The sequence below is a fragment of the Oncorhynchus gorbuscha genome, linkage group LG16, assembly GCF_021184085.1.
Source record: "Oncorhynchus gorbuscha isolate QuinsamMale2020 ecotype Even-year linkage group LG16, OgorEven_v1.0, whole genome shotgun sequence".
NCBI lineage: Eukaryota > Metazoa > Chordata > Actinopteri > Salmoniformes > Salmonidae > Oncorhynchus > Oncorhynchus gorbuscha.
The window spans coordinates 4,794,000-4,818,022 of NC_060188.1; the positions used below are offsets into that span (position 1 = coordinate 4,794,000).

The following is a 24,023-nucleotide window of genomic DNA, read 5'->3' on the forward strand; positions in this document are numbered from 1 at the left end:
TAAACACTGGAGTGATAGATGTGCAGAAGATGAATGTGCAAGTAGAGATACTGGGGTGCAAAGGAGCAAAAAATGTACAACAGTATGGGGATGAGGTATTTAGGTAGGATGGGCTATTTACAGATGGGCTATGTACAGGTGCAGTGATCTGTGAGCTGCTCTGACAGCTGCTGCTTAAAGTGAGGGAGATATATGCCATTCAGTGATTTTTGCAATTAATTCCAGTAATTGTCAGCAGAGAACTGGAAGGAATAGTTATATAGGATGAGCCATGACTAGAATACAGTATCTAAATATAAAGTGGGTAAAACATTATTACAGTGGCCTCCCGAGTGTCGCAGCGGTCTAAGGCACAGGTCCGATCCCGTGCTGTGTCGCAGCTGGCCGCGACGGTGAACAATTGTTCCAGCGTCGTCCGGGTTAGGGAGGGTTAGGCCGGCCGGGATGCCATTGTCCAATCATGCTCTAGAGACTCCTGTGGTGTGCCGGGCGCATGCACGCTGACACGGTCGCCTGTTGTACTGTGTTTCCTCTGACACATTGGTGCGGCTGGCTTCCAGGATAATAGAGCAGTGTGTCAAGAAGCAGTGTGGCTTGGCAGGTCTGTGTTTCAGAGGACGCATGGCTCTCGACCTTCGCCTCTCCCGAGTCCGTACGGACGTTGCAGCGATGGGACAAGACTTTAACTACCAACTGGGGAGAAAAAGGGGTAAAACATTTTTTATAATAATAACATTATTAAAGTGGCCAGTGTTCAATGACTCTATGTACATAGGGCAGCAGTTTCTAAGGTGCAGGGTAAAGTACCGGGTGGTAGCCGGCTAGTGACAGTGTCTAAGGTTCAGGGCAGGGAACTGGGAGGAGGCCGGCTAGTGATGACTGTTTAACAGATCGAGATGGCCTGGAGAAGCTGTTTATCAGTCTCTCGGTCCAGGCTTTGATGTGCCTGTACTGTCTCCGCCTTCTAAATGGTAGAGAGGTGAACAGGCCAGGTTCGGTGACTGAGGTCCTTGATGAGCTTCTTAGCCTTCCTGTGACACCTGTGCTCTAGATGTCCTGGAGGGCATGATGTGTTGATGTGATGTGTTGGGCAAACTGCACCACCCTCTGGAGAGCCCTGCGGTTGAGGGTGGTGCAGTTGCCGTACCAGGCGGTGATACAGAACACATAGGTGGTGCATCTGCAGAAGTTGTGAGGGTCTTAGGGGCCAAGCTGAATTTCTTCAGCCTCCTGAGGTTGAAGAGGCGTTGTTGACCATTTCAGGTCCTAAATGATTTGCACGCTGGGGAACTTGAAGCTTTTGATCCTCTCCACTGCAGCCCTGTCAATGTGGATGGGGGCGTGCTCTCTCCGCTATTCTTCGTTTTGTTGACGTTGAGGGAGAGGTTATTTTCCTGGCACCACTCCACCAGGGCCCTCACCTCCTCCCTGTAGGCTCTCGTCGTTGTTGGTAATCAGGCCTACCACTGTTGTGTTGTCTGCAAACTTGATGATTGAGCTGGAGACATGCGTGGCGGTTTCACATAAACAGATAGTGAGAGAGAAAGAGAAAAAATAAAATCCAGATGACATTCACCTTTAAAGGAACTGTAACAGCTTAGCGTTCCTTCTGTTGTTATTGGCATCCTCTTTACCCTAAACCCCCCCCTCACACACACACACAACGTTGAAACCACAAGCACACAATGAGAGCGTTTCAAGGAATATGAAGCCCAAACAGGAAATTATAACAAGACAGAGATCTTGCAAGGTGGTGACACCCTTCCTCTCTCAGAGTTCCTCTCCTCTTCTAGTATCAGTATGAAACATAAAATCATAACCACACACCAAGGGTTGTGTTCATTAGGCAGCAAACAGACGAAAAACATCTGAAACAGGGAGGAACTACCTGGACTTGTCCAATAAGAAACACTCATAAACGTTTTCCATTTCAAAATGTTTACCATTGCCTACTATAATGAACACAACACAAGGTCCATAGCATATGTGATATGACTAACAGGGTGGTGATTAGGAACCATTTACCTCTTGGTCCCCTACGCATTAATTAAGACTGATACTGATATGATCTCTATGAAAGGTTGTGTTGAATAAAATGAAGGAAATGGGGATGCATAAAGTCTAGCAGATGTTATAGCGGGTGCAGAGAAATGCTTGTGTTACATTGCATGTCAGAGCAAAAACCAAGCCATGAGGTTAAGGAATTGTCCTTAGAGCTCCGATTGTGTCGAAACACAGATCTGGGGAAGGGTACCAACACATTTCTGCAGCATTGAAGGTCCCCAAGAACACAGTGGCCTCCATCATTCTTAAATGGAAGAATTTTGGAACCACCAAGACACTTCCTAGAGCTGGCAGCCCGGCCAAACTGAGCAATCAGGGGAGAAGGGCCTTGGTCAGGGAGGTGACCAAGAATCCGATGGTCACTCTGACAGAGCTCCAGAGTTCCTCTGTGAAGATGGGAGAAACTTCCAGGAGGACAACCGTCTCTGCACTCCACCAATCAGGCCTTTATGGTAGAGTGGCCAGACGGAAGTCACTCCTCAGTAAAAGGCACATGACAGCTCTCTTGGAGTTTGCCAAAAGGCACCTAAAGGACTCTCAGACCATGAGAAACAGGATTCTCCGATCTGATGAAACTATGATTTAATTCTTTGGCCTAAATGCCAAGCGTCTGGAGGAAACCTGGCACCATCCCTACTGTGAAGCATGGTGGTGGCAGCATCATGCTGTCGAGATGTTTTTCAGCGGCAGGGACTGGAAGACTAGTCAGGATCGAGGGAAAGATAAATGGAGCAAAGTACAGAAATATCCTTGATGAAAAACCTGCTCCAGAGCACTCGGGACCTCAAACTGGGGCAAAGGTTCACCTTCCAACAGGACAACGACCCTAAGCACACAGCCAAGACAACGCAGGAGTCGCTTCGGGAAAAGTCTATGAATGTCCTTGAGTGGCCCAGCCAGAGCCCGGACTTGAACCCGATCGAACATCTCTGGAGAGATCTGAAAATAGCTGTGCAGCAACGCTCCCCATCCAACCTGACAGAGCTTGAGAGGATCTGCACAGAAGAATGGGAGAAACTCCCCAAATACAGGTGTGCCACGCTTGTAGCGTCATACCCAAGAAAAGTCAAGGCTCTAATCACTTTCAAAGGTCCTTCAACAAAGTACTGAGTAAAGGGTCTGAATACTTATGTAAATGTTATATTTCAGTTCTGATATCTTTATGGGGTATTGTGTGTAGATTAATGAGGGAAAAAAACTAATTGAATACATTTTAGAATAAGGCTGTAACTTAACATTAACAAAAATGTAGAAAAAGTCAAGGGGTCTGAATACTTTCCAAATGCACTGTAAATACACAGTATGTTTAAACAGTATAACAAAAATGCAATGTACAGTAGCAGATATATTAAAATGAGATATGTGAAGAATACAGTACATGAATACACAGTGTGAAAAACAGTATAAAAGATACGGTCCAGTGTTTAATAAGAAGAATGAACTAATAACATTGACAGACAATCAGATCAAACATATAGATCAGCATTACGGTTTAGTCCATCTGAATTATTTGAAGAAACCCCAGAGCTGATCAGTGAATGGTGGATCTGAGGGTGTGTCAAATAGAGATTATAAATAGTCACAAGGAGAATATCCTGGTCACATGACTTTACCAGGAAAAGATCTGGGATCAGTCCAGTGTGAAGGACTCACCTGGTTGAGGTAAGCAGGTGTGTAGTAGGAGCAGCAGGATCAGCAGAAGGCATGGGACTCTGGGCCATGCCATTACTCACACCACTATGCCATCAGCAGCTATGGAAAACACACACACACCAAATGAGTGGTGAATGGCAGGTGTATGAATGTTTCAGAATTCTCACATACACAGATGCGGACACACACGCACAGACAAAACTTTTACACACACACACGCACACACACATCCTTAAAGGTCCAATGCAGCCAGATTTAATATCAAAATCAAATCATTTCTGGGTAACAAATAAAAAGTACCTTACTATGATTGTTTTCAATTAAAATGTGATCAACAACAGCAGCATAGCTTCTTAGCAAAGAGCGATTTACAAAGCAAGAATTTTGCTAGGACTGTCTGGGAGTGATCTGAGTAGGGAATGGAAAACTGAAAACTAGCTGTTATTGGCAGAGAGGTTTGAAACTCTCTGTCTTATTGGTCTATTAACACATTTAACGCCAGGTGATGTCACCAGGCAGGCCAAATCTCCATCCCACCAAAACAGACAGCCAATGAAATATCAGGTGGCCTTTTCAAACTGCTCCTATACTAAAATGGCCTTATCATAATTTTCCCAATGATTTATATATACACAGCCAATGATTTATATATACACTCAGCCAATGATTTATATATACAGTATTATTCCAACCTCATAGTGTGGAAATATATTTAAAACACAGGAGCATAACTGCACTGGGCCTTTTAGTCCTTACTGCTAGAAATAATAACAAAGTGGTCAACAGCCTCTGTTTTGGTAAAAATATGAAGGATGGGCCTGGAGAAATGTAACCACTCTCAAATTCATAGACAGGCCTATGGATGCAAGGACTGACCATATCAACATTACAGTTTTAACCATGCTTTGAGGCTAGACAGGGTTTGTTTACATTTACATTGTTTACAAACATTGGAGTAAAACAAGACTGATCTTTGGTGATAGGTGTCGCCAATTCACACAGTAACGTGCAAAACCTTTTCAGTGTTACAGCCAATGATTTATATATACACTAGATGACTGCTAGGGGGGCGATGTGTGATTTATATATACACTAGATGACTGCTAGGGCAAGCCAATTTTATATATACACTAGATGACTGCTAGGGGCGATGTGTTACAGCCAATGATACAGCCAATGATTTATATATACACTAGATGACTGCTAGGGGGCGATGTGTTACAGCCAATGATTTATATATACACTAGATGACTGCTAGGGGGCGATGTGTTACAGCCAATGATTTATATATACACTAGATGACTGCTAGGGGGCGATGTGTTACAGCCAATGATTTATATATACACTAGATGACTGCTAGGGGGCGATGTGTTACAGCCAATGATTTATATATACACTAGATGACTGCTAGGGGTGTTACAGCCAATGATTTATATATACACTAGATGACTGCTACAGCAGCAATGATGACTGCTATTTATGATTTATATATACACTAGATGACTGCTAGGGGGCGATGTGTTACAGCCAATGATTTATATATACACTAGATGACTGCTAGGGGGCGATGTGTTACAGCCAATGATTTATATATACACTAGATGACTGCTAGGGGGCGATGTGTTACAGCCAATGATTTATATATGACACTAGATGATTTATATATACACTGCTGCTAGGGGATGTGTTACAGCCAATGATTTATATATACACTAGATGACTGCTAATGATTTATATATATATATACACTAGATGACTGATGACTGCTAGGGGGCGATGGTTACAGCCAATGATTTATATATACACTAGATGACTGCTTACAGCCAATGATTTATATATACACTAGATGACTGCTAGGGGGCGCCATGTGTTACAGCCAATGATTTATATATACACTAGATGACTGCTAGGGGCGATGTGTTACAGCCAATGATTTATATATACACTAGATGACTGCTAGGGGGCGATGTTACAGCCAATGATTTATATATACACTAGATGACTGCTAGGGGGCGATGTGTTACAGCCAATGATTTATATATACACTAGATGACTGCTAGGGGGCAATGATTTATATATACACTAGATGACTGCTAGGGGGCGATGTGTTACAGCCAATGATTTATATATACACTAGATGACTGCTAGGGGGCGATGTGTTACAGCCAATGATTTATATATACACTAGATGACTGCTAGGGGGCGATGTGTTACAGCCAATGATTTATATATACACTAGATGACTGCTAGGGGGCGATGTGTTACAGCCAATGATTTATATATACACTAGATGACTGCTAGGGGGCGATGTGTTACAGCCAATGATTTATATATACACTAGATGACTGGGGGCTAGTGTTACAGCCAATGATTTATATATACACTAGATGACAGCCAATGATTTATATATACACTAGATGACTGCTAGGGGATGTTACAGCCAATGATTTATATATACACTAGATGACTGCTAGGGGCGATGTGTTACAGCCAATGATTTATATATACACTAGATGACTGCTAGGGGGCGATGTGTTACAGCCAATGATTTATATATACACTAGATGACTGCTAGGGGGCAGCCAATGATTTATATATACACTAGATGACTGCTAGGGGGCGTGTTACAGCCAATGATTTATATATACACTAGATGACTACAGCAGCCAATGATTTATATATACACTAGATGATGACGATGTGTTACAGCCAATGATTTATATATACACTAGATGACTGCTAGGGGCGATGTGTTGAAATGCCATGCCAAGCTGATTTATATATACACTAAAATGACTGCTAGGGGGCGATAAAATGTTATGTATTAATGTCAACAATGATTTATGTATTCTATTATAGACTGACTGCAAGGGAAAATCTGTGTGTTACAGCCTAAACAAGGCATTTATACCTACACTAGATGACTGCTAGGGGGCCGGTAGGATTTATATATACGATGTGTTGAAAATAAGATTTATATATACACTAACTGACTTGCCTAGTAAAATAACACATACTTTAAAAGTATATTAGCCATAAACATTTGAAATATATACAAGATGACTGCTTTGTTAAAAGTACAAGTTTTAGATTACTAATGTTTGACCCACTACAACAACAAAAATTACACAAATACATGTACTTTAGGGGGCGTCCTTGAAACATTTAATGGAAATACTTATAATTTCATTCATTCCTAGATTAATGTTCTGCTACCATTGTGGCTTCACTAATTTCGTCAGTGGATTAATGTTCAATATTTATATAACAATCAGCAATCCAGGGTTTATATACATCATTGGTTACATATCTGTCACTGTCTTCGCCACTGACATATCTGCCTACATACATACATGTTTTTAAGCCAAAAGCACAGGATGATAAAAGCATCTGGTTTCTATTAACCATTGTTGTCATGTTATGATGCAAATTAGCTTACCATAGCCATACGTATAGAGATGAGAGTGAACATTCAAAGTCTTGTATCATTTCAAGTCTAAAAACGTTATACTGGTAGGCCTAGTGAACAACATGATTTCCGCAAACTGTAAGTTATGTTGAAAAATAAGTGGTTCGAAAAATAAGAGCTATTACCTCGTCGTCAAGAAGAACTTCAAAATAACGGAACTTCCATCTTTCGCCAGCATTCTATTGTACATTGAATAAATGTTTGCGATGTTTACGTGCGCAGAAGTTTGGGAGCTTTTCGCCGCACACTGGCTATATTTCATTCTAAAACGATGCTTCCTCCCTTGCCTCCTCGCTCACTCCCTTTCACCGAAATGATTAGGCTGAATAGGTAAAAGCAATATGGCGGAAACTAGATTGGATGTGTGTGTAGACCTAACTATTTCTCACACATCCAACTTGTCTATGATCCGCAAAGCGGAGTGTAATGATCCCGGAAGGGGTATGGACACATCTCTAAAAGGCTCTGTGATCTGATGACCCGCCTACTATGACCCGTCTAAATTTCCTTTGGCAGCGATCCTCTATTGCATCAATTTTAACCCTACATTATAATGGTGTTTTCACATATAGTCAGTCCTCTTTAAAATAACTTATTTCAGTCCTCTTTAAAGTGAACTCTGGGGTAAAAAAGCTAAATATCTCAGTTCTCTTTGTTTTCACACTGCGCTTTCCTTTGAATGAGAAACTCTTTTGTCAGTTCACTTCACCTATTTTGTAGCCGAATCCGTTCTGCATTCACATTTCTATGTTTAGAAGGGAACCAAGATCTTTTTCCAACATTCACTTAATGCACTGTGGGTTTTTGAAAGGGCAGGCGGAGCCATTCAATCAGGTGTTATCAGACAGCTAGATATACCTTATGCATTTTGGAAGCTAATAGATTGCATTTAGTGAAAAGATGAGAGATAGTAATTGTAATCAGAATATAATTTGAACATGTAAATAGTATTGGTAACATAATACATAGTAGCAGAATAACAACAGATTAAATGATGCTGTAACCAATTTGTAAGTCGCTCTGGATAAGAGCGTCTGCTAAATGACTTAAATGTAAATGTAAATGTAATGTAGGCCACTGCCACTTCCAGATTGCATCCGTTTTGTTCAGTTCCCTTATGGGCACTTTTGAGGGGTCAAGTGTGTTTTATTCCTGTAGGATTGTACTCCATTTGAATGAGTCATTTTATTCAAAACGCAATATTTTTTGTGCAGTAGAATTAAAAGTTCCTTTACACATGTCATAGGCCAACTCCATTATGTCCTATGGCCCTATGTTTTCCTATGTCATGATTCTGGCATTGGCCGTATCTGTGGCTGGTGGGAAAACATACCAAGAGTCAGAATGTTAAGCAAATCAAATCTTTATTAAAACCTTTATAACAGGTTCATAATACAAAATTAAACAGATTTGACAGATTTAAAAATTAAAAATATGTGAATGATGACAGTGAGGCAAAAAGTAGGAAGGATCCAAAAACAGCCATGGAGAAAGTGGTCTGGAAACCACATTTCATCACAGGTAGCCACATTCCACACGTATAGAGACAGGAAGATATCGGTATTCAGTCCCAGTCGGTAATGACATAATAATAAGGAATTCCCCTAGACCACGCCCATAAATTGGGGAAAACCCGCTGAAATTCCGATCAATGGTTCGCAATGGTCCCACGTTGGGAAATAGAGCCTGGGAGAAGAGCCCTGTGGCTTCAGGCTATTCGGTGTGGGAAATGTGGGGACGCGGTGTCCAAGAAGGCTATACGTAGGTATGTGTGTGGAAAACATTTCATCACGGTTAACACATTTAACTTGTTTAGCTCATACTGTCCGTTTGTAATTCCACTAGCTGGATAGTCAGATTGTTTGTGTTATTGGTCTTGGCTAGCTTAATGTTCCGGTCAGTAGCTAGCTGTCACTCAAATTGCTGCTAGCATTGTCATGGAAAAAGCATAATAAGGGAAGCCCCACAATATTACCTTTTTCTAAGTAGTATGAACGCTAGGGAGAGGCAATATTGAAAAGTAATCTTTAGACATGTTGTACTTTTTGTAAATGGAGTTTTGTAATTGACTAAAACAAGCAGACAATAAGAAAATTGCGTTTGAAAAAGATAACGTTTTTGCTGTGAGTCAATGGGGAAACCTAGGTAAACACAGGTTGTTTTACAGGCAGGTAGTGTCATGACGTTCAATCTAATACCGACTGGGTCTATATGGAGAATAAGGTTATATTCTCCCTGAACAGTTAACATGATACTTTAACTCGGAAACACTCTGGAGAGCAGTTAGAAAAACAGAGAGAGAGAGATGAGAAAATACCAGGTATGTGTAGGGCTATGTGTGTGCATGGGAGGAGAGAGAATGGGGTGGATTCTCAGCAAAGGGAGCTGATGTCTCCCTTGCTGCAGCCCCACTTGCAGCAGGCGTTGGACAGGCCCACCACCACATCACGGCTCTTACGGTCTGACATACGGAGAGCCTCCAGTATGTCCTCTGAGATGAGGGAGCGGGCTGGCCTGCTGATGAACACCCCACCCTCCTGGACATGCTGGAAGGGACCCTCTGGGACCTGGGAGTCTGAGTTCCAGCCTTCAGACGAGTCCTCGTCATGGGAGCTGAAAGGGTCCTGAGGGAAGTCTCCTGAAATGCAGTTTATAGTAGGAGTGTTGAAATGTGATATTGACTCTCAGTGCTGCTCAATTTATACATTCAAAAGTCAAAGATTACTGTGTTTCTATTTCAAAGAAAATGTTATGTGTAACGTGCCAAATACAAGTAGAAAATAGATAAGTTGGTAAAAAATGTAATAAAAGTAACAAGTAATTAAAGAGCAGCAGTAAAATAACCCTAGCGAGGCTATATACAGGGGGTACCGGTACAGAGTCAATGTGAGTAGCAGTAGCGTAAAAGGGGGGGGGGGGGCAATGCAAAAGGGTCTGGGTAGCCCTTTGATTAGCTGTTCAGGAGGCTTATGGCTTGGGGGTAGAAGCTGTTTAGAAGCCTTTTGGACCTAGACTTGGTGCTCCGGTACCGACTGACACTCAGTAGCAGAGAGAACAGTCTATGACTAGGGTGGCTGGAGTCCTTGACACATTTTTGAGCCTTCCTCTGACACCGCCTGGTATAGAGGTCCCAGATGGCAGGAAGTTTGACCCCAGTGATGTACTGTGTCGTACACACCACCCTCTGCAGTGCCTTGTGGTCAGAGGCCAAGCAGTTGCCATACCAGGCAGTGATGCAACCAGTAGGATGCTCTCGATGGGGCAGCTACAGCACTTTTTGAGGAACTGAGGACCCATGTCAAATACTTTCAGTCTCCTGAGAGGGAGACTACTGTCTTGATGTGTTTGGACCAATGCACAATACATTTAAATGAAAAAAATGTAATCGACTAGGTGGACGTAATCAACTGTGAGGATATAATACATTCCAATGGACAAAGCCAGTGGTACAAAAAAGCCAACATAGTCCTTTCCCTTTACTCAACAAACCATAAATCACTGATAAATTGAATAAGGTGCATTACTGCTTGGCTAGAATCAAAATGTGCACAATTTAGAAACACAATGACCCAATAAAAGGCTTGTCCAGCTGGCATGCCTCACCTGCACTCCCGAGTGACCGTCTCCAGCGAGATCCTCCACAGGTGAAGATGACCGCCCGGATGAACTCCCGGCCACATAGCTTCACTCCATACATGGGGCGCTCCATCCCCTGCACCCCAGCCACTAACAGACACACAGCTAATACCAGTGGTTTCCACATCATGTCCCAGGAGGTAAATGAACGAGTGAGCAAAAAAGGAGGAGAGAGGATAGATTCTTCAATGGTAGACTGGGCTGTTTGGAGCAGGTGTTTTTCTCTGTCTCTCTGTGGTCGTGAGTGTTGTGTGACTTCCCCAGTGACCTGGTATTGGTTTATAAATGGGTCCTCAGCCATACGATGTAGACATGGAACTTGCACATGCACACCCTCCCAACCAGGACAGTCATAGATAGGAGAGAGAGATAGACCCAGAGACCTTTATGGAGACAAAGCACTGACCAAAGGTGGCATAATTAGCCAATACTGCTCAAAACGCGACGATGATGTCAGAGTAGTTTGTAATCTGATTACAGAAAAACACATTTTCTGGATGTCAAACCCACGTTTCATTTGAATCCTCACCTACACCTTTTTTGTGGTCATCACCCACCTCAAACTCACTTGATCACCAGACATTTCTGCTCATGCAAAGCAAGTGTTAATGTGCAGAGCCACGGTGTAGTGGTAACACTCCCTAACACATGTTACATACAAATCACATCCGGAGACCAGGATTCAATACCTGTGTCCACCCTTCCCACTGTTTCCCTTCCCACTGTTTCCCTTCCCACTGTGTCCACCCTTCCCACTGTTTCTCCCTCTTGTTTATTTCCTCACTATCTGAATAAAGTGTCAAAACACCTTAAAAATACATATTTAAACTTGATCAAATCTTCTACAGAGGTACAGTAGGAATGTTGGGTATGATGACAGTTCAGAAGTGTGATGCCAACGTGTCAAAATGTCGGTATCAAGAACATGTTTTCTCAAACACAAATACCCAGTTTAGTACATACAGTATACTACAAATGTACATGTGTGCTACATTTCAGTAGTGGAAGATCCAGCCTACCGACGGAGGAGGAGCTGTGACTGCGGACGACGACGAGGTGCCCGTTGAGGTGTTCCATGGCCTGTCTGTCAGATGTCTCTACATCTATCCTCCTCCTCTCAAGATATTACCTTTCTGAACTGCCTATCTTCTAAAGTTGACCATCGCCAACATACTGACAGATCCCTACCTTTGTTTTGTTAAATAGTTTCTGGTTACATTTTGTTTTCAAAGTGACTTTGAGATTCTGCTTGTAATGAAAAGCACTAAATAAAATATATATTTTTATTATTATATAGAACTTACTTTCAAGTAAAACTTAAACTCTTCTCCTATACCACTTCACACCTTTTCAGTGTTGACTCTGTAACCCCAGCTCTGATTATTCTCCCATGACTTGCTTCTCCCCTCATATTTCTCCATCTCTCTCTCTCTGAAAAAAAGAGGGATGAAGTCACAGGTGGGGGGTTCACACATCAAGGAGTAGGGGGTGCGTGCGACGGAATGAGGCAAAGCGGGTGACATTTTCAAAGGCAGATAACATGGAAGTCATCATCTGAGTCAAACAAAGACTGGGACCCTATCTGTGTCAACGCATAGGTAAAGGTCTCCCGTTTCAGAATTGACAATGGATTTGTGAATAAGTAATTAATAGGTTGATAACAATGCGAACAACATGGTATTTCAGGGGGACGTTGGAGACTCATTTGCACAGTGTCAAAATGTCGGTATCAAGAACATGTTTTCTCAAACACAAATACCCAGTTTAGTACATACAGTATACTACAAATGTACATGTGTGCTACATTTCAGTAGTGGAAGATCCAGCCTACCGACGGAGGAGGAGCTGTGACTGCGGACGACGACGAGGTGCCCGTTGAGGTGTTCCATGGCCTGTCTGTCAGATGTCTCTACATCTATGCTCCTCCTCCGTCGGTAGTGGTGAGTGACCAGGTGAGCAGGTTAAGAGAGCGACATTGATGGCGACTGAATGTGTTGCTTTTTGAATAATTTGTTTGTTGCCAGTATGTAAACTTTGTCTGTATACGTGTGTGTGTATCGCGGTTTTGTCTCACCAGGGGTGATGGTCAGATTCGTGTTACAACGAGGAATGAGTGTTACACCGAGTCCTGTGCTCTGGAGCAGGATTGATTTGAAGGTGGAGGGTCCGTCATGGCCTAGGGCGGTGTGTCACAGCATCATCGACTGAGCTTGTTGTCATTGCAGGCAATCTCAACGCTGTGCGTTACGGGAAGACATCCTCCTCCTTCATGTGGTACTCTTCCTGCAGGCTCATCCTGACATGACCCTCCAGCATGACAATGCCACCAGCCATACTGATCGTTCTGTGTGGGATTTCCTGCAAGACAGGAATGACAGTGTTCTACCATGGCCAGCGAAGAGCCCGGATCTCAATCCCATTGAGAACGTCTGGGACCTGTTGGATCGGAGGGCTAGGGCCATTCCCCCCAGAAATGGGAACTTGCAGGTGTCTTGGTTGAAGAGTGGGGTAACATCTCAAAGCATGAACTGGCAAATCTGATGCAGTCCATGAGGAGGAAATGCACTGCAGTACTTAATGCAGCTGGTGGCCACACCAGATACTGACTTACTTTTGATTTTGACACCCCCTTTGTTCAGGGACACATATTCCATTTTTGTTAGTCACATGTCTGTGGAACTTGTTCAGTTTATGTCTTAGTTGTTGAATCTTGTTATGTCCATACAAATATTTACACATGTTAAGTTTGATGAAAATAAACGCAGTTGTCAGTGAGAGGACGTTTCTTTTTTTGCTGAGTTTATGTTTGTGTGTGTGCAAGACATAACTACTGCAAAACAACTAACAAAAATTGGTCACAGTTCTTGCAGCTATGTCGGTCGCTGGGTCTGTACTTAGTCACTGGTAAGCTTTGAGGTGACTCCTGTGGTAGGTACACCTACAGTTCATCCCTTGGCAGTGGTACTGTAGATTGCTTTATCACTGATCCCAACCGAGTCTCTCAGAGCATTCACAGTCAGCCCACTGACACACCTACACCTGTATCAGATCACAGCAAAATTGCAGTCTATTTGAAAAGCTCAATATTCAATCATGAGGCATCAAAGCCAAAGGGACTGCATAATACTAAGACATGCTATCGATGGAAGGAAAGTAGTGTAGAAACCAACCCAAAGAAATTGGGCAACAACAAATTCAATCCCTTTTAGAAAACGTTTCACTGAAATAGTTCAACTTGTTATTACAAAGCCTAAAGTATATTTGACCTTTCAGCTGCCTTATCAAATCTAAAAATGTCAAGCAGACGACCTAAGAAAATTAACAACAATAACAAATGGTTTGGTGAAGAATGCAAAAACCTAAGAAAGAAATTAAGAAACCTATCCAACCAAAAACATAGACACATGTATTTCACTGTTTACCACGCCAATAAATCCCTTTACATTAAATGTGTGAGAGAGCAGGAGAGAGAGAGAGAACAGAATCCATGTTAAACTACTCATTTTCATTCAGAGTTCATATACAGTGTTGTTGTTTTAGACAACTAAATTCACTGATCACTCATCTGCAATATAATAGTTATGTCACTTTCACTTAACCTAATTGCTCTAAAAGAGCTTGCTACACTAGGTCTAGGCCTACACAATAATAAGGTTGCATGCTTGCAGACCAGGTGACATTGAGGTCGCATTGTCTAACTTAATGTAACATTTTATTTCAACATATTTGATCAAATAAAACGGCGATCAAACTGAGACACAGTGTTACTACCAAATCACTAGTTGATTGACATTAGAATAATCAAATTTCTATCCCGGATTTGGGAACCGCCTCCGTTGTTTAATTTCATGTTCAAACTGGACATGGGTTTCTCACAGATGTGAAGAAGTGCTTTGTATCGACAAATGATGTGGTACTACCACTTTAAAACATGTTGGGAGTTGTCTGCCAATCAGCACGAATGAGGGGGAGGGAAGAAAGCGGGTGGGTAGCAACAGTTGCCCCGGTGAGGACGAAGCGCCATAGCCACGGTAGCCCTGGCGACAAGAACCCAGCAACGAGAATCAACAACAACAGCCTGAATCCTTGAAAAAAATAAAAACCAAAATACCGGTGGGAAATTCACTTGGAATCAGAGGTGAAACTCTAAACATATTAGATAGTTTACGTGTGCTTCTAACATTTCAAATGAAACATTATGTTGGATGCTGCTGTTTTTCTTTGCCTGTTTCAGTAGCCATTTATAGCAAACGGGTTGCCAACGTCTCTAGGTAACTAACTTGCTTGTTGGCTCATCAATAGTGTCTCTTGAAACGCGGTGTCTGAGTACATTATGCCTGACATGACGCTTTAATACCCAGGCCGTTGTTATGGCGATGTCAAATGCACGATATGGGTACAAAATGGCGGGTGTTGTAGATACGCGAGACAAGCTAACGACCGTTAGCTAGCTCTGCTGTTGACATGCAGCTTGCTGACCAGCTCGAAGCTAATGTTAGCTAGCCAGGCTACGTGGAAAACCACAGTGGCATCTGTCAAATAATGTTCTAACTTTACCCATCTTATCAGCTTTAACGCAAAATGTCCTTCTGTCTGGCTGAGACAGAGGTTGACTCGTTGACCAACGTTAGCTAGCTAGTTGCTGCTAGCCAATCTCACTGCGAGCTGATAGTAGTAGCCTGGATAAAACAAATTAAAAAGCTAACTAAAGATGCATTGTAATCTGGTAAATAAGAAGAAATAGCCGGGCAGAGGTTTTAGTTCTCAAGCCCGTACGAAGGCAAGAAAGGTGGCACTGGGAAGTGAAGTCAAGCAAGCAATGTGAAGAGGGGCGTGTCAGTGAGGGGCGCGACTGACTATATTATGCAGATGTAGGTTACAGTGGCAAGGACCTTGAAACATGGGGGGCATTTGCGTTAATTCCAAACAGTAACTCATTCACTTGGATAGCTAATAGCTAAACTGAATTTTGTCCAGTAATGTATATCTTCGTCTCATTTTGGCAACCACAAAGGTCATATATAGTTATTTGCTGAGTATTGGCTACTCAATAAAACCCATACTATTGAATAGGCTAAAAAGGGGTGAAATGGTAGTGTTCTTGAAAACATTTTGCTTCACATCTGTAAACCTGCTATACTGTTATAAATTCCACAGAGCAGTGTCTCTTCTGTATATGAGAGAGTGCGAGGGAGAGAAGGGTTTGGTACTTTAGGGAGAAATAGACATGTCAAAGCTAGAGGCTGGATATTCGATTCTAAAAGAGTGGCCTAAATTCTGTAGTTCGTCCAGACACCATGTTATTACCCCTTCATTAACCATGTAAATTACAAGTGAACTAAAAGTCAAAACAATACCAATGCTTTACGCAGTGTCAATCGACAAGCAGAATGGAGACTGGCTTCCCCACTTTACTCATGTTGCAGTCCCGTGAAGATCAGTTGGTGTGTTCGATTCCCACGAGGGACCAGTACAAAAAAAGTATTAAAATGAATGCACTCACTACTGTAAGGCGCTCTGGATATGAGTGTCTGCTAAATATGAAAAATGTAAATGTAAAAAGCCTTCTGGCCTGTAGCAGCAGCAGTCACATTAGAGATGGCTGATCGCATTACAGGTAACGGGACACCAAATACATGCCTTTCTTTCCCTTCAAGCCTTCTCCTTCCCCACACCTCTTCTCTAGCTGTACCACTAACAGTCTTTGGAGGGGAAATCTCAGTCATAAGTGAATTGACTCATTATTAGGCCCAGACAGAATATGTGTAAAGAAGCAGAAGTTCCCCATGTGTATAGCAATTTCAATTATGGAATTAATTAGAGGCAGTGCTACAATACATTAATTACTGTGGTATAATTGTTTAAAAGGTATGTAAACTGTGTTTAAACTTCTCTGTCTGTATTCGGTCTCTAAATGTTTTCAATCACGAGCAGCACCATATCAACACGTACAATTCGGAGTATGTGCAAATGCACATGGCGAATAAAGGTGATTCTGATTCTGAGACAGCGGTAAAAAGCCAGGTGCTGATAAGAAACCTCTCCTGCTGGGTTCCATCTGGCCTCACTGACTCAATCATTATCACGTTAAGGAACAGTCTGGATGATGATGATGATAGGGCCCCATTAAAGATAAAGCAACAATTTAACAATTACTATCTATGGCTACACTGAACAAAAATATAAACACAACATGTAAAGTGTTGGTCCCATATTTCTTGAGCTGAAATAAAAGATCCCAGAAATTTTCCATACACACAAAAAGCTTATTTCTCTCAAATTTTGTTCACAAATTTGTTTACATCCCTGTTAGTGAGCATTTCTCCTTTGCCAAGATAATCCATCCATCGGATAGGTGTGGCATATCAAGAAGCTGATTAAACAGTAGGATCATTACACAGGTGCACATTGTGCTGGGGACAATGAAAGGCCACTCTAAAATGGGCAGTTGTATCACACAAGACAATGCCACAGATGTGTCATGTTTTGAGGGAGCGTGCAATTGGCATGCTGACTGCAGGAATGTCCACCAGAGCTGTTGCCAGAGAATTGAATGTAAATTTTTCTACCATAAGCCGCCCTAATGTTGTTTTAGAGAATTTGTCAACCGGCCTCAAAACCACAGACCATGTGTCACCATGCCACCCCAGGATCTCCACATCTGGCTTCTTTACCAGACAGCTGATGAAACTGTGGGTTTGCACAACTGAAGAGTTTCTGCACGAACTGTCAGAAACAGTCTCGGGGAAGCTCATCTGCTTGCTCGTCATCCTCACCAGGGTCTTGACCTGACTGCAGTCTTGACCTGACTGCAGTTCGACTTCGTAACCGACATGGGAAAATTCTCACCTTCGATGGTCACTGGCACGCTGGAGAAGTGTTCTCTTCATGGATGAATCCCGGTTTCAACTGTACTGGGCAGATGGCAGACTGCGTGTATGGCATTGTGTGAGCGAGCGGTTTGCTGATGTCAAAGTTATGAACAGAGTGCCCCATAGTGGGGGTGGGGTTATGGTATGGTCAGGCATAAGCTACGGACAACGAACACAATTGCATTTTATCAATGCCAATTTGAATGCACAGATATAATGTGAAGAGATCCTGAGGCCCATTGTCGTGCCATTCATCCGCTGCCATCAGCTCATGTTTCAGCATGATAATGCACAGCTCCGTGTCACAAGGATCTGTACACAATTCCTGGAAGCTGAAAATGTCCCAGTGCTTCCATGACCTGCATACTCTCCAGGCATGTCACCCATTGAGCATGTTTGGGATGCTCTGGGTTGATGTGTACTACAGTGTGTTCCAGTTCCCGCTGATACAATTTGTAAGTCGCTCTGGATAAGAGCGTCTACTAAATGACTTAAATGTAAATGTAATACCCAGCAACTTCACACAGCCTTTGAAGAGGAGTAGGACAACATTCCATTGGTCACAATCAACAGCCTGATCAACTCTATATGAAGGAGGTGTCTCAATGCATGAAGCAAATGGTGGTCACACCAGATACTGACTGGTTTTCTGATCCATGCCCCTACCTTTTAAATAATAGGTATCTGTGACCAACGAATGCATATCTGTATTCCCAGCCATGTGAAATCCACAGGGCCTGGTGAATTTATTTCAATTGACTGATTTCCTTATATGAACTGTAACTCAGTAAAATCTTTGAAATGGTTTCATGTTGCTTTTATATTTTTTATTCATTGTAGATTAGCCTGGTCCCCGATCTGTTTGTGCTCTTTCCAACAACATTGCTGTCATTGTCAAGCCAAACACAAGAATTCCGTTAGGAATTGGCAAGAGAGCAGAAAAAGACTGGCACCCAGGCTTCAGCTCGATCTCTCAGCTAACAAGATTTTATTTTATTTTTCACATATTCAGTGTCTGAGTCCCAGTTCTCGTGATGGCCACGACAGGCTACGTTGGGGAGTTGCAGCCTGTGACGACCCAGCCCCAAGGGGCAGCGAGTGGGAGTGTGACGGTGGCTGGACAGTCCTCAGCATCCGCTGCCCCACACACCGTGGTAGCTCCTACGCAGCAGTTCCTGGCTCAGCTTCAGACCACAGTGGGGGCTCCTGCAGCCGCAGCAGGACACACCACACCCCCTGCACAAGCCACTCCCACAGCTGCACAGAAGACAGCAGGTATTGTTTCTGCCAGTATAGTTTTTCATTTGATTGTAATACATTTATTAATTGCGATGTATAAATAAATATTTATATTGTTTCATTGATACATTTATGTACTTTTATGGCATTTTGAGTCATGTCTTATAGGTATGTATCCATTCAGATGCTTATGACAATGTGTATCATGCAATAAATGAACCCTAGTGTCTGTATCAGTTGTCCAGGTGGCGCCCACACAGGCTCCTCCCCCCCAGACCCAGTATGTGACGGCTGAGATCCAGGGTTCCTCATCACAGGCCAACAACGCCCAGAACGCCCCCCAGTACATCGTAGTCACCGTCACAGGTGAGCCGAGCTCAGCATCACATCACATGCTACTGACTGTAGACTTAATTTATCTGAAGTCATGACCGACACTAGTCTGGTCCCAGATCTGTTTGACAACTCCTATGGTGATTGTCACGCAGACCATAAGAGTTGGCAAGAAAGCACAAACACCTGGGACCAGGCTACATTATTGCGGCATTTCATTCAGAAACCTGACCATTTGTATTTATTTAATTTGATTGACTCTTTATTTAACTAGGCAAGTCAGTGAAGAACAAGTTATTATGTACAATGATGGCCTACCAAAAGGCCTTCTGCGGAAATGGGGGCTGGGATTAAAAATCAAATGAAAGCACAAAACATGGTGCAAACATTATTTTAGCTTAGAATAGGTATGATATGCTTTACAGAGATTATAAATTCTAAAACTAAAGATAAATTAGAATCAGATTACTTTGGTGTCACGTTCTTAGATGGGCCTGAGAGAGAGGAAGTAACAACTCTCATAGCTTCCTGTTCAAGCTCTGTTCTTGATCTTAAGAGAGCCGTTCTGATTCACAGTTTCTACCAAATGAATCTAAAAACCTGCAGAGTGGAATGTCTCTGATTGCTGTGAACTCTGTCCCTGTGCTCTTGCTTATCATGAAGAGGTTGTGTACTGTAATATGTGGGTGTAGTGGCTCAGAGAGAAGTCACAATTTCATATTAACAGGTCTCGTTCTCTCTCTCTGCTTTTCTCTCTGCTTTTCTCTCTCCCTTTCTCTCCCTTTCTCTCTCTCTTTCCCTTTCTCTCTCTATCCCCCCTCTCTCGCTCTCTCCCTTTCTCTCTTTCTCTCTCTCTCTCCCTTTCTCTTTCACTCTCTCTCCACAGAGGGCTCTCTCCATTCAAGTGACTCTGTGTCTGCCTCGAGCCCTCCTCCAGCTGTGGTACAGCAGACTGGGGTTCCCACACAGGTGGTGCAGCAGGTGCAAGCAGCACAGCAGGTAGAGGTCCCTTCCCCTCTCTCATTCACAATCGGGTCATGTTCATTAGGCACCAAACAGAAGAAAACAGATTAAAACACAGCAGGTAGAGGTCCCTTCCCCTCTCTCATTCACACCCGGGTCATGTTCATTAGGCACCAAACAGAAGAAAACAGATTAAAACACAGCAGGTAGAGGTCCCTTCCCCTCTCTCATTCACACCCGGGTCATGTTCATTAGGCACCAAACAGAAGAAAACAGATTAAAACACAGCAGGTAGAGGTCCCTTCCCCTCTCTCATTCACACCCGGGTCATGTTCATTAGGCACTAAACAGAAGAAAACAGATTAAAACAGAGAGGTGACTATCTGAACTTTTTCTCTTTCATGCCCTAATGAACATGATCCTGGTAGACACATGATATTGCAACAATTGCAACTTGAAACCACACAGAATAAAAACTGTTTATTATTCGCAACTCATCATAAGACTTGGTGAAGCCAAAATAGTGCTGACATAAAGTATTTATGCATCTCTTCGGTATTTGGTGTCCAGCATTGGTGCACTATTATGTGGAAAATGAGAAGTGATAGTCTCAGCAGTTATGGGTTTACGGTAACAACCTCTGAACAAACCAAGAATTGAGGAAAAAGTATCGAAACTAGCATTTGCTGTTCCCCGAGAGAACTTGGCCGGAAATAGCTCAAAATACTTACTAGTCTCTCAAGCCTATGGTGTCTAACTGCTCTCAGATGGCAAAACGGTAACTCAGATGTTTTATTGTCACACACTGGATAGGTGCAGTGAAATGTGTTGTTTTACAGGGTCAGCCATAGTAGTACGGTGTGAAACGTCTGTTAGACAAGTCAGGACATGGGAAGCATGAGGAAAAATGTTCAGTTCTCGTCACACCCAGTTTGAGCTGATGTAACAGGGCTGTTATCTTAGCTACCAGACACTATTGTCTTAGCTACACACTGTGTGAATCTATCTGTGTTGTGTTTTCTGTCCTTAGAGGTCAGTGGTGCAGGCAACGTCCCAGATCACAGCCAAGACTGAACAAGGTATCACCACCCAGCTGAGTGTCACCAATCTGCAGCCTGTCCACCTCACTCAGGAGGTAAGACACACACACACACACATACACACACACATGCACGCACGCACACACACACACTCTCTCTCAAAAATGCATAACACACATGTACAAGACATAAACAGAACACCACACATAACACAGAAATATACACACACACATAACCATCCTTTGAGCTAAAGATAGTATATATAATTCAACAACCACACGCTGTATTGCATTGTATTATGTATTCATTTGGTCCTGCTGAGCCAGATAAACATCACAACATTTCCCTCCTGGTTGGTTGGTTCCAGTGTTCACATAGCAAACAGAGAGAGAGGGACGAGACAGACGTAGGGAGAGACCGAGAGGTAGAGGAGGAGTGGACAACAGCAGAGCAGAGCAGGACAGACGCACAGTACTTTGCATGGGTGCCGTCAGACAGACACCCAGACATGCAGACAGACGGACACAGCCTCCAGGAGTACCCCTCCTACTTCCCCCTCTCCCTCCCCCTGACCTTCCCTCCCTTCGCCTTGTCCCTGTCGGTGCTCTCGCTGGGCTGGGAGGGGATGGAGATGGCAGGCTACCCCACGGTCACCACAGCCCAAGGACAGCCACTCCTGTTTGACACAGCCTCTGCCCTCAGAGTAGGTCAATTAGGTAGAATTTCTGCCTTAGTCTCCCACTACTAAGTGCAGTTTAAAGATGCACTATGCAGAAATTGCTCCGCCATTTCCGGGCTCCCGAGTGGCGCAGCGGTCTAAGGCACTGCATCTCAGTGGAAGAGGCGTCACTACAGTCCCTGGTTCGAATCCAGGCTGTATCACATCCAGCTGTGATTGGGAGTCCCATAGGGCGCTGCACAATTGGCCCAGCGTCGTCCGGGGTAGGCCGTCATTGTAAATAGGAATTTGTTCTTAAGTGACTTGCCTAGTTAAATAAAAGTTAAACTGAAATCAGGCAAACTATTTTTTATTTATGTGACAAAACAAGCAGGTATAAGTGTGGAGAATCATTGTACCATCTAAACCGCTGTGAAATATTTTTCCCGTAATCAGAAATATGGTATTTTCAGCTGTTTGAAGCTGGTGTACAAAACCTAGTAAAAGACGCAAAAAAGAAACTTATGAACAGGAAGCAGAGAAATACATAGAACAGATCTACCACTTCTGAGACTTGTTTTCAGTGAGAATGACAGATCCATAACACACATATGTGAATGGAATCGGGTCGCCCCAAAATGACTTATTGCAACTTTAAATGGAAGTTAGGTATCCTAGAGAGGCTGTCAGTGGGTAACAGAGTGGAGTGGGATTAAGGCAGAGACAACACAGTAGGTGAAAGAGCAATGTGAAGGGTAAGGGGAGCAGCCTGCAAGGTCATTTTCCTATTGAAGTGAATGAGCCCGTGATTGATGTGGTATGCCTCATGATTGACTACGGTTGAAATATTTGGACACACTTCAAAGGAAATTGGAGGAGGGGGAGTAGATTAGTGTTTTGACTGTGTGTGTGTGTGTGTGTGTGTGTGTGTGTGTGTGTGTGTGTGTGTGTGTGTGTGTGTGTGTGTGTGTGTGTGTGTGTGTGTGTGTGTGTGTGTGTGTGTGTGTGTGTGTGTGTGTGTGTGTGTGTGTGTGTGTGTGTGTGTGTGTGTGTGTGTCCCAGGTGCAGCAGCAGCTCCAGCAGGTGCCAGTGCAGCATGTGTACACCAATCAGGTGCAGTATGTTGAAGGGGGAGACAACAACTACACCACCAGCACAATGTAAGCTTTCCTCTCCACTACTCTCTCTGAACACTGTCTATGGTGATATAATGCTATGCCACTATGCTTATATGGTTTGTTAACTGTTGCTAACTAGCTAGCTTGATCATCTCAACTTCTAAAACTAGACAGTGGAGTAAGCCAGACAGCACAGACAGATCTGGGACTGCTATTTTTGTGATGCAGTGGTTCATCTTTCAAGACAACAGTTATACTGCTGAATTTGAAAATAACTGTCCTTCTTTCCTCCCCTGCTCCCTTCATCCCTCCCTCTTCCCACCTCCTCCCTCACTCCAGTCGTTCAGGCAGCTTCACCTACACAGACACCCCTCTGTACACTCAGACCACCGCCGCCCCTTACTACGAAGCCCCTCCCACCTCTGGCTCACAGGTCCCCACCACCGGCACACCCCTGACCGTCTCCGTGACAACGGGCTCCACCGGTGGTGTGTCTATGTACGTGGCTGGCACAGGCCAGATTGTGGCCAATCCGGCGGCCACCTCAGGGGGTGGGGCAACGGTGGTGGCGACAGGGGGAACAGCCAATGGGACTGGGGAAGGGGCGGGGGCTAATGGAAGCGGGGGCAGCTATGTGATCCAGGGGGGGTACATGCTGAGTGGCAACAGTCAGGGGGGCTACTCCACCCACAACGCCCGCTCCTCTCCTGCCACCGTCAGTACAACAGAGTGCGAGGAGGGTAGTGGCGTACCGTCGGCAGACAAAAAGGTATGAGACAGAGACGCCAATCTCAATACTATTCTCTCACACACACCTTTCAGTGTTCTACTAGTCTCAATACTATTCTCTCACACACACCTTTCAGTGTTCTACTAGTCTCAATACTATTCTCTCACACACACCTTTCAGTGTTCTACTAGTCTCAATACTATTCTCTCACACACACCTTTCAGTGTTCTACTAGTCTCAATACTATT

General features: G+C 43.4%; 3 protein-coding genes and 1 long non-coding RNA gene across 6 annotated transcripts in view; 2 read left to right on the top strand and 2 right to left on the bottom strand.

Moving 5' to 3' along the window:
- LOC123999130 (interleukin-6 receptor subunit beta-like) overlaps nt 1-7,605 on the bottom strand; it is a 30,653-nt gene extending 23,048 nt beyond the window's left edge. The window contains exons 1-2 of one of the 2 annotated variants that reach the window (XM_046304573.1): nt 7,312-7,605; nt 3,718-3,816 (exon numbers count right to left, since the gene is read on the bottom strand). In XM_046304573.1, coding sequence (XP_046160529.1) covers nt 3,718-3,790 — 73 coding nt within the window. In that variant the 5' untranslated portion in view covers nt 3,791-3,816; nt 7,312-7,605. The remainder of the gene's footprint in view (nt 1-3,717; nt 3,817-7,311) is intronic. The other variant, XM_046304572.1, reaches the window with a different exon arrangement.
- A 926-nt stretch (nt 7,606-8,531) lies between these two features.
- On the bottom strand, nt 8,532-11,161 carry LOC124000428 (relaxin-3-like). Its single transcript, XM_046306778.1, has 2 exons — nt 10,790-11,161; nt 8,532-9,824 (listed from the first exon to the last, which is right to left on the bottom strand). The coding sequence occupies exons 1-2, from the start codon at nt 11,121-11,123 to the stop codon at nt 9,559-9,561; spliced, it is 600 nt and encodes a 199-aa protein (XP_046162734.1). The 5' UTR covers nt 11,124-11,161; the 3' UTR covers nt 8,532-9,558.
- On the top strand, nt 10,339-12,959 carry LOC124000429. Its single transcript, XR_006832615.1, has 3 exons — nt 10,339-12,420; nt 12,634-12,774; nt 12,900-12,959. It is a non-coding gene; the product is annotated as an uncharacterized LOC124000429 (long non-coding RNA).
- Nucleotides 12,960-14,820: 1,861 nt separating this feature from the next.
- LOC124000443 (MHC class II regulatory factor RFX1-like) lies at nt 14,821-23,973 on the top strand. Of its 2 annotated transcripts, none has more exons than XM_046306799.1 (7): nt 14,821-14,960; nt 18,707-18,969; nt 19,171-19,299; nt 20,153-20,265; nt 21,260-21,364; nt 22,990-23,087; nt 23,385-23,970. In XM_046306799.1, exons 2-7 carry the CDS (start codon nt 18,729-18,731, stop codon nt 23,818-23,820), a joined length of 1,122 nt encoding a protein of 373 aa, XP_046162755.1. In that variant the 5' UTR covers nt 14,821-14,960; nt 18,707-18,728; the 3' UTR covers nt 23,821-23,970. The 2 variants fall into 2 exon arrangements, with proteins under 2 accessions (XP_046162755.1, XP_046162756.1); XM_046306800.1 differs by having other exon boundaries at nt 14,851-14,935; nt 23,385-23,973.
- Nucleotides 23,974-24,023: the final 50 nt, after the last annotated feature.

What these genes read in the sequence shown, in the direction of transcription:
- LOC124000428 (XM_046306778.1), bottom strand. Translation starts at nt 11,123, where the DNA reads ATGGCTGAGGACCCATTTATAAACCAATACCAGGTCACTGGGGAAGTC. An exon ending in ACGGTCACTCGGGAGTGCAG is followed by an intron (nt 9,825 to 10,789) that starts GTGAGGCATGCC and finishes ACTGCATTTCAG; the next exon opens with GAGACTTCCCTCAGGACCCT.
- LOC124000443 (XM_046306799.1), top strand. Translation starts at nt 18,729, where the DNA reads ATGGCCACGACAGGCTACGTTGGGGAGTTGCAGCCTGTGACGACCCAG. An exon ending in AGGTGCAAGCAGCACAGCAG is followed by an intron (nt 20,266 to 21,259) that starts GTAGAGGTCCCT and finishes TTCTGTCCTTAG; the next exon opens with AGGTCAGTGGTGCAGGCAAC. An exon ending in CTGTCCACCTCACTCAGGAG is followed by an intron (nt 21,365 to 22,989) that starts GTAAGACACACA and finishes TGTGTGTCCCAG; the next exon opens with GTGCAGCAGCAGCTCCAGCA.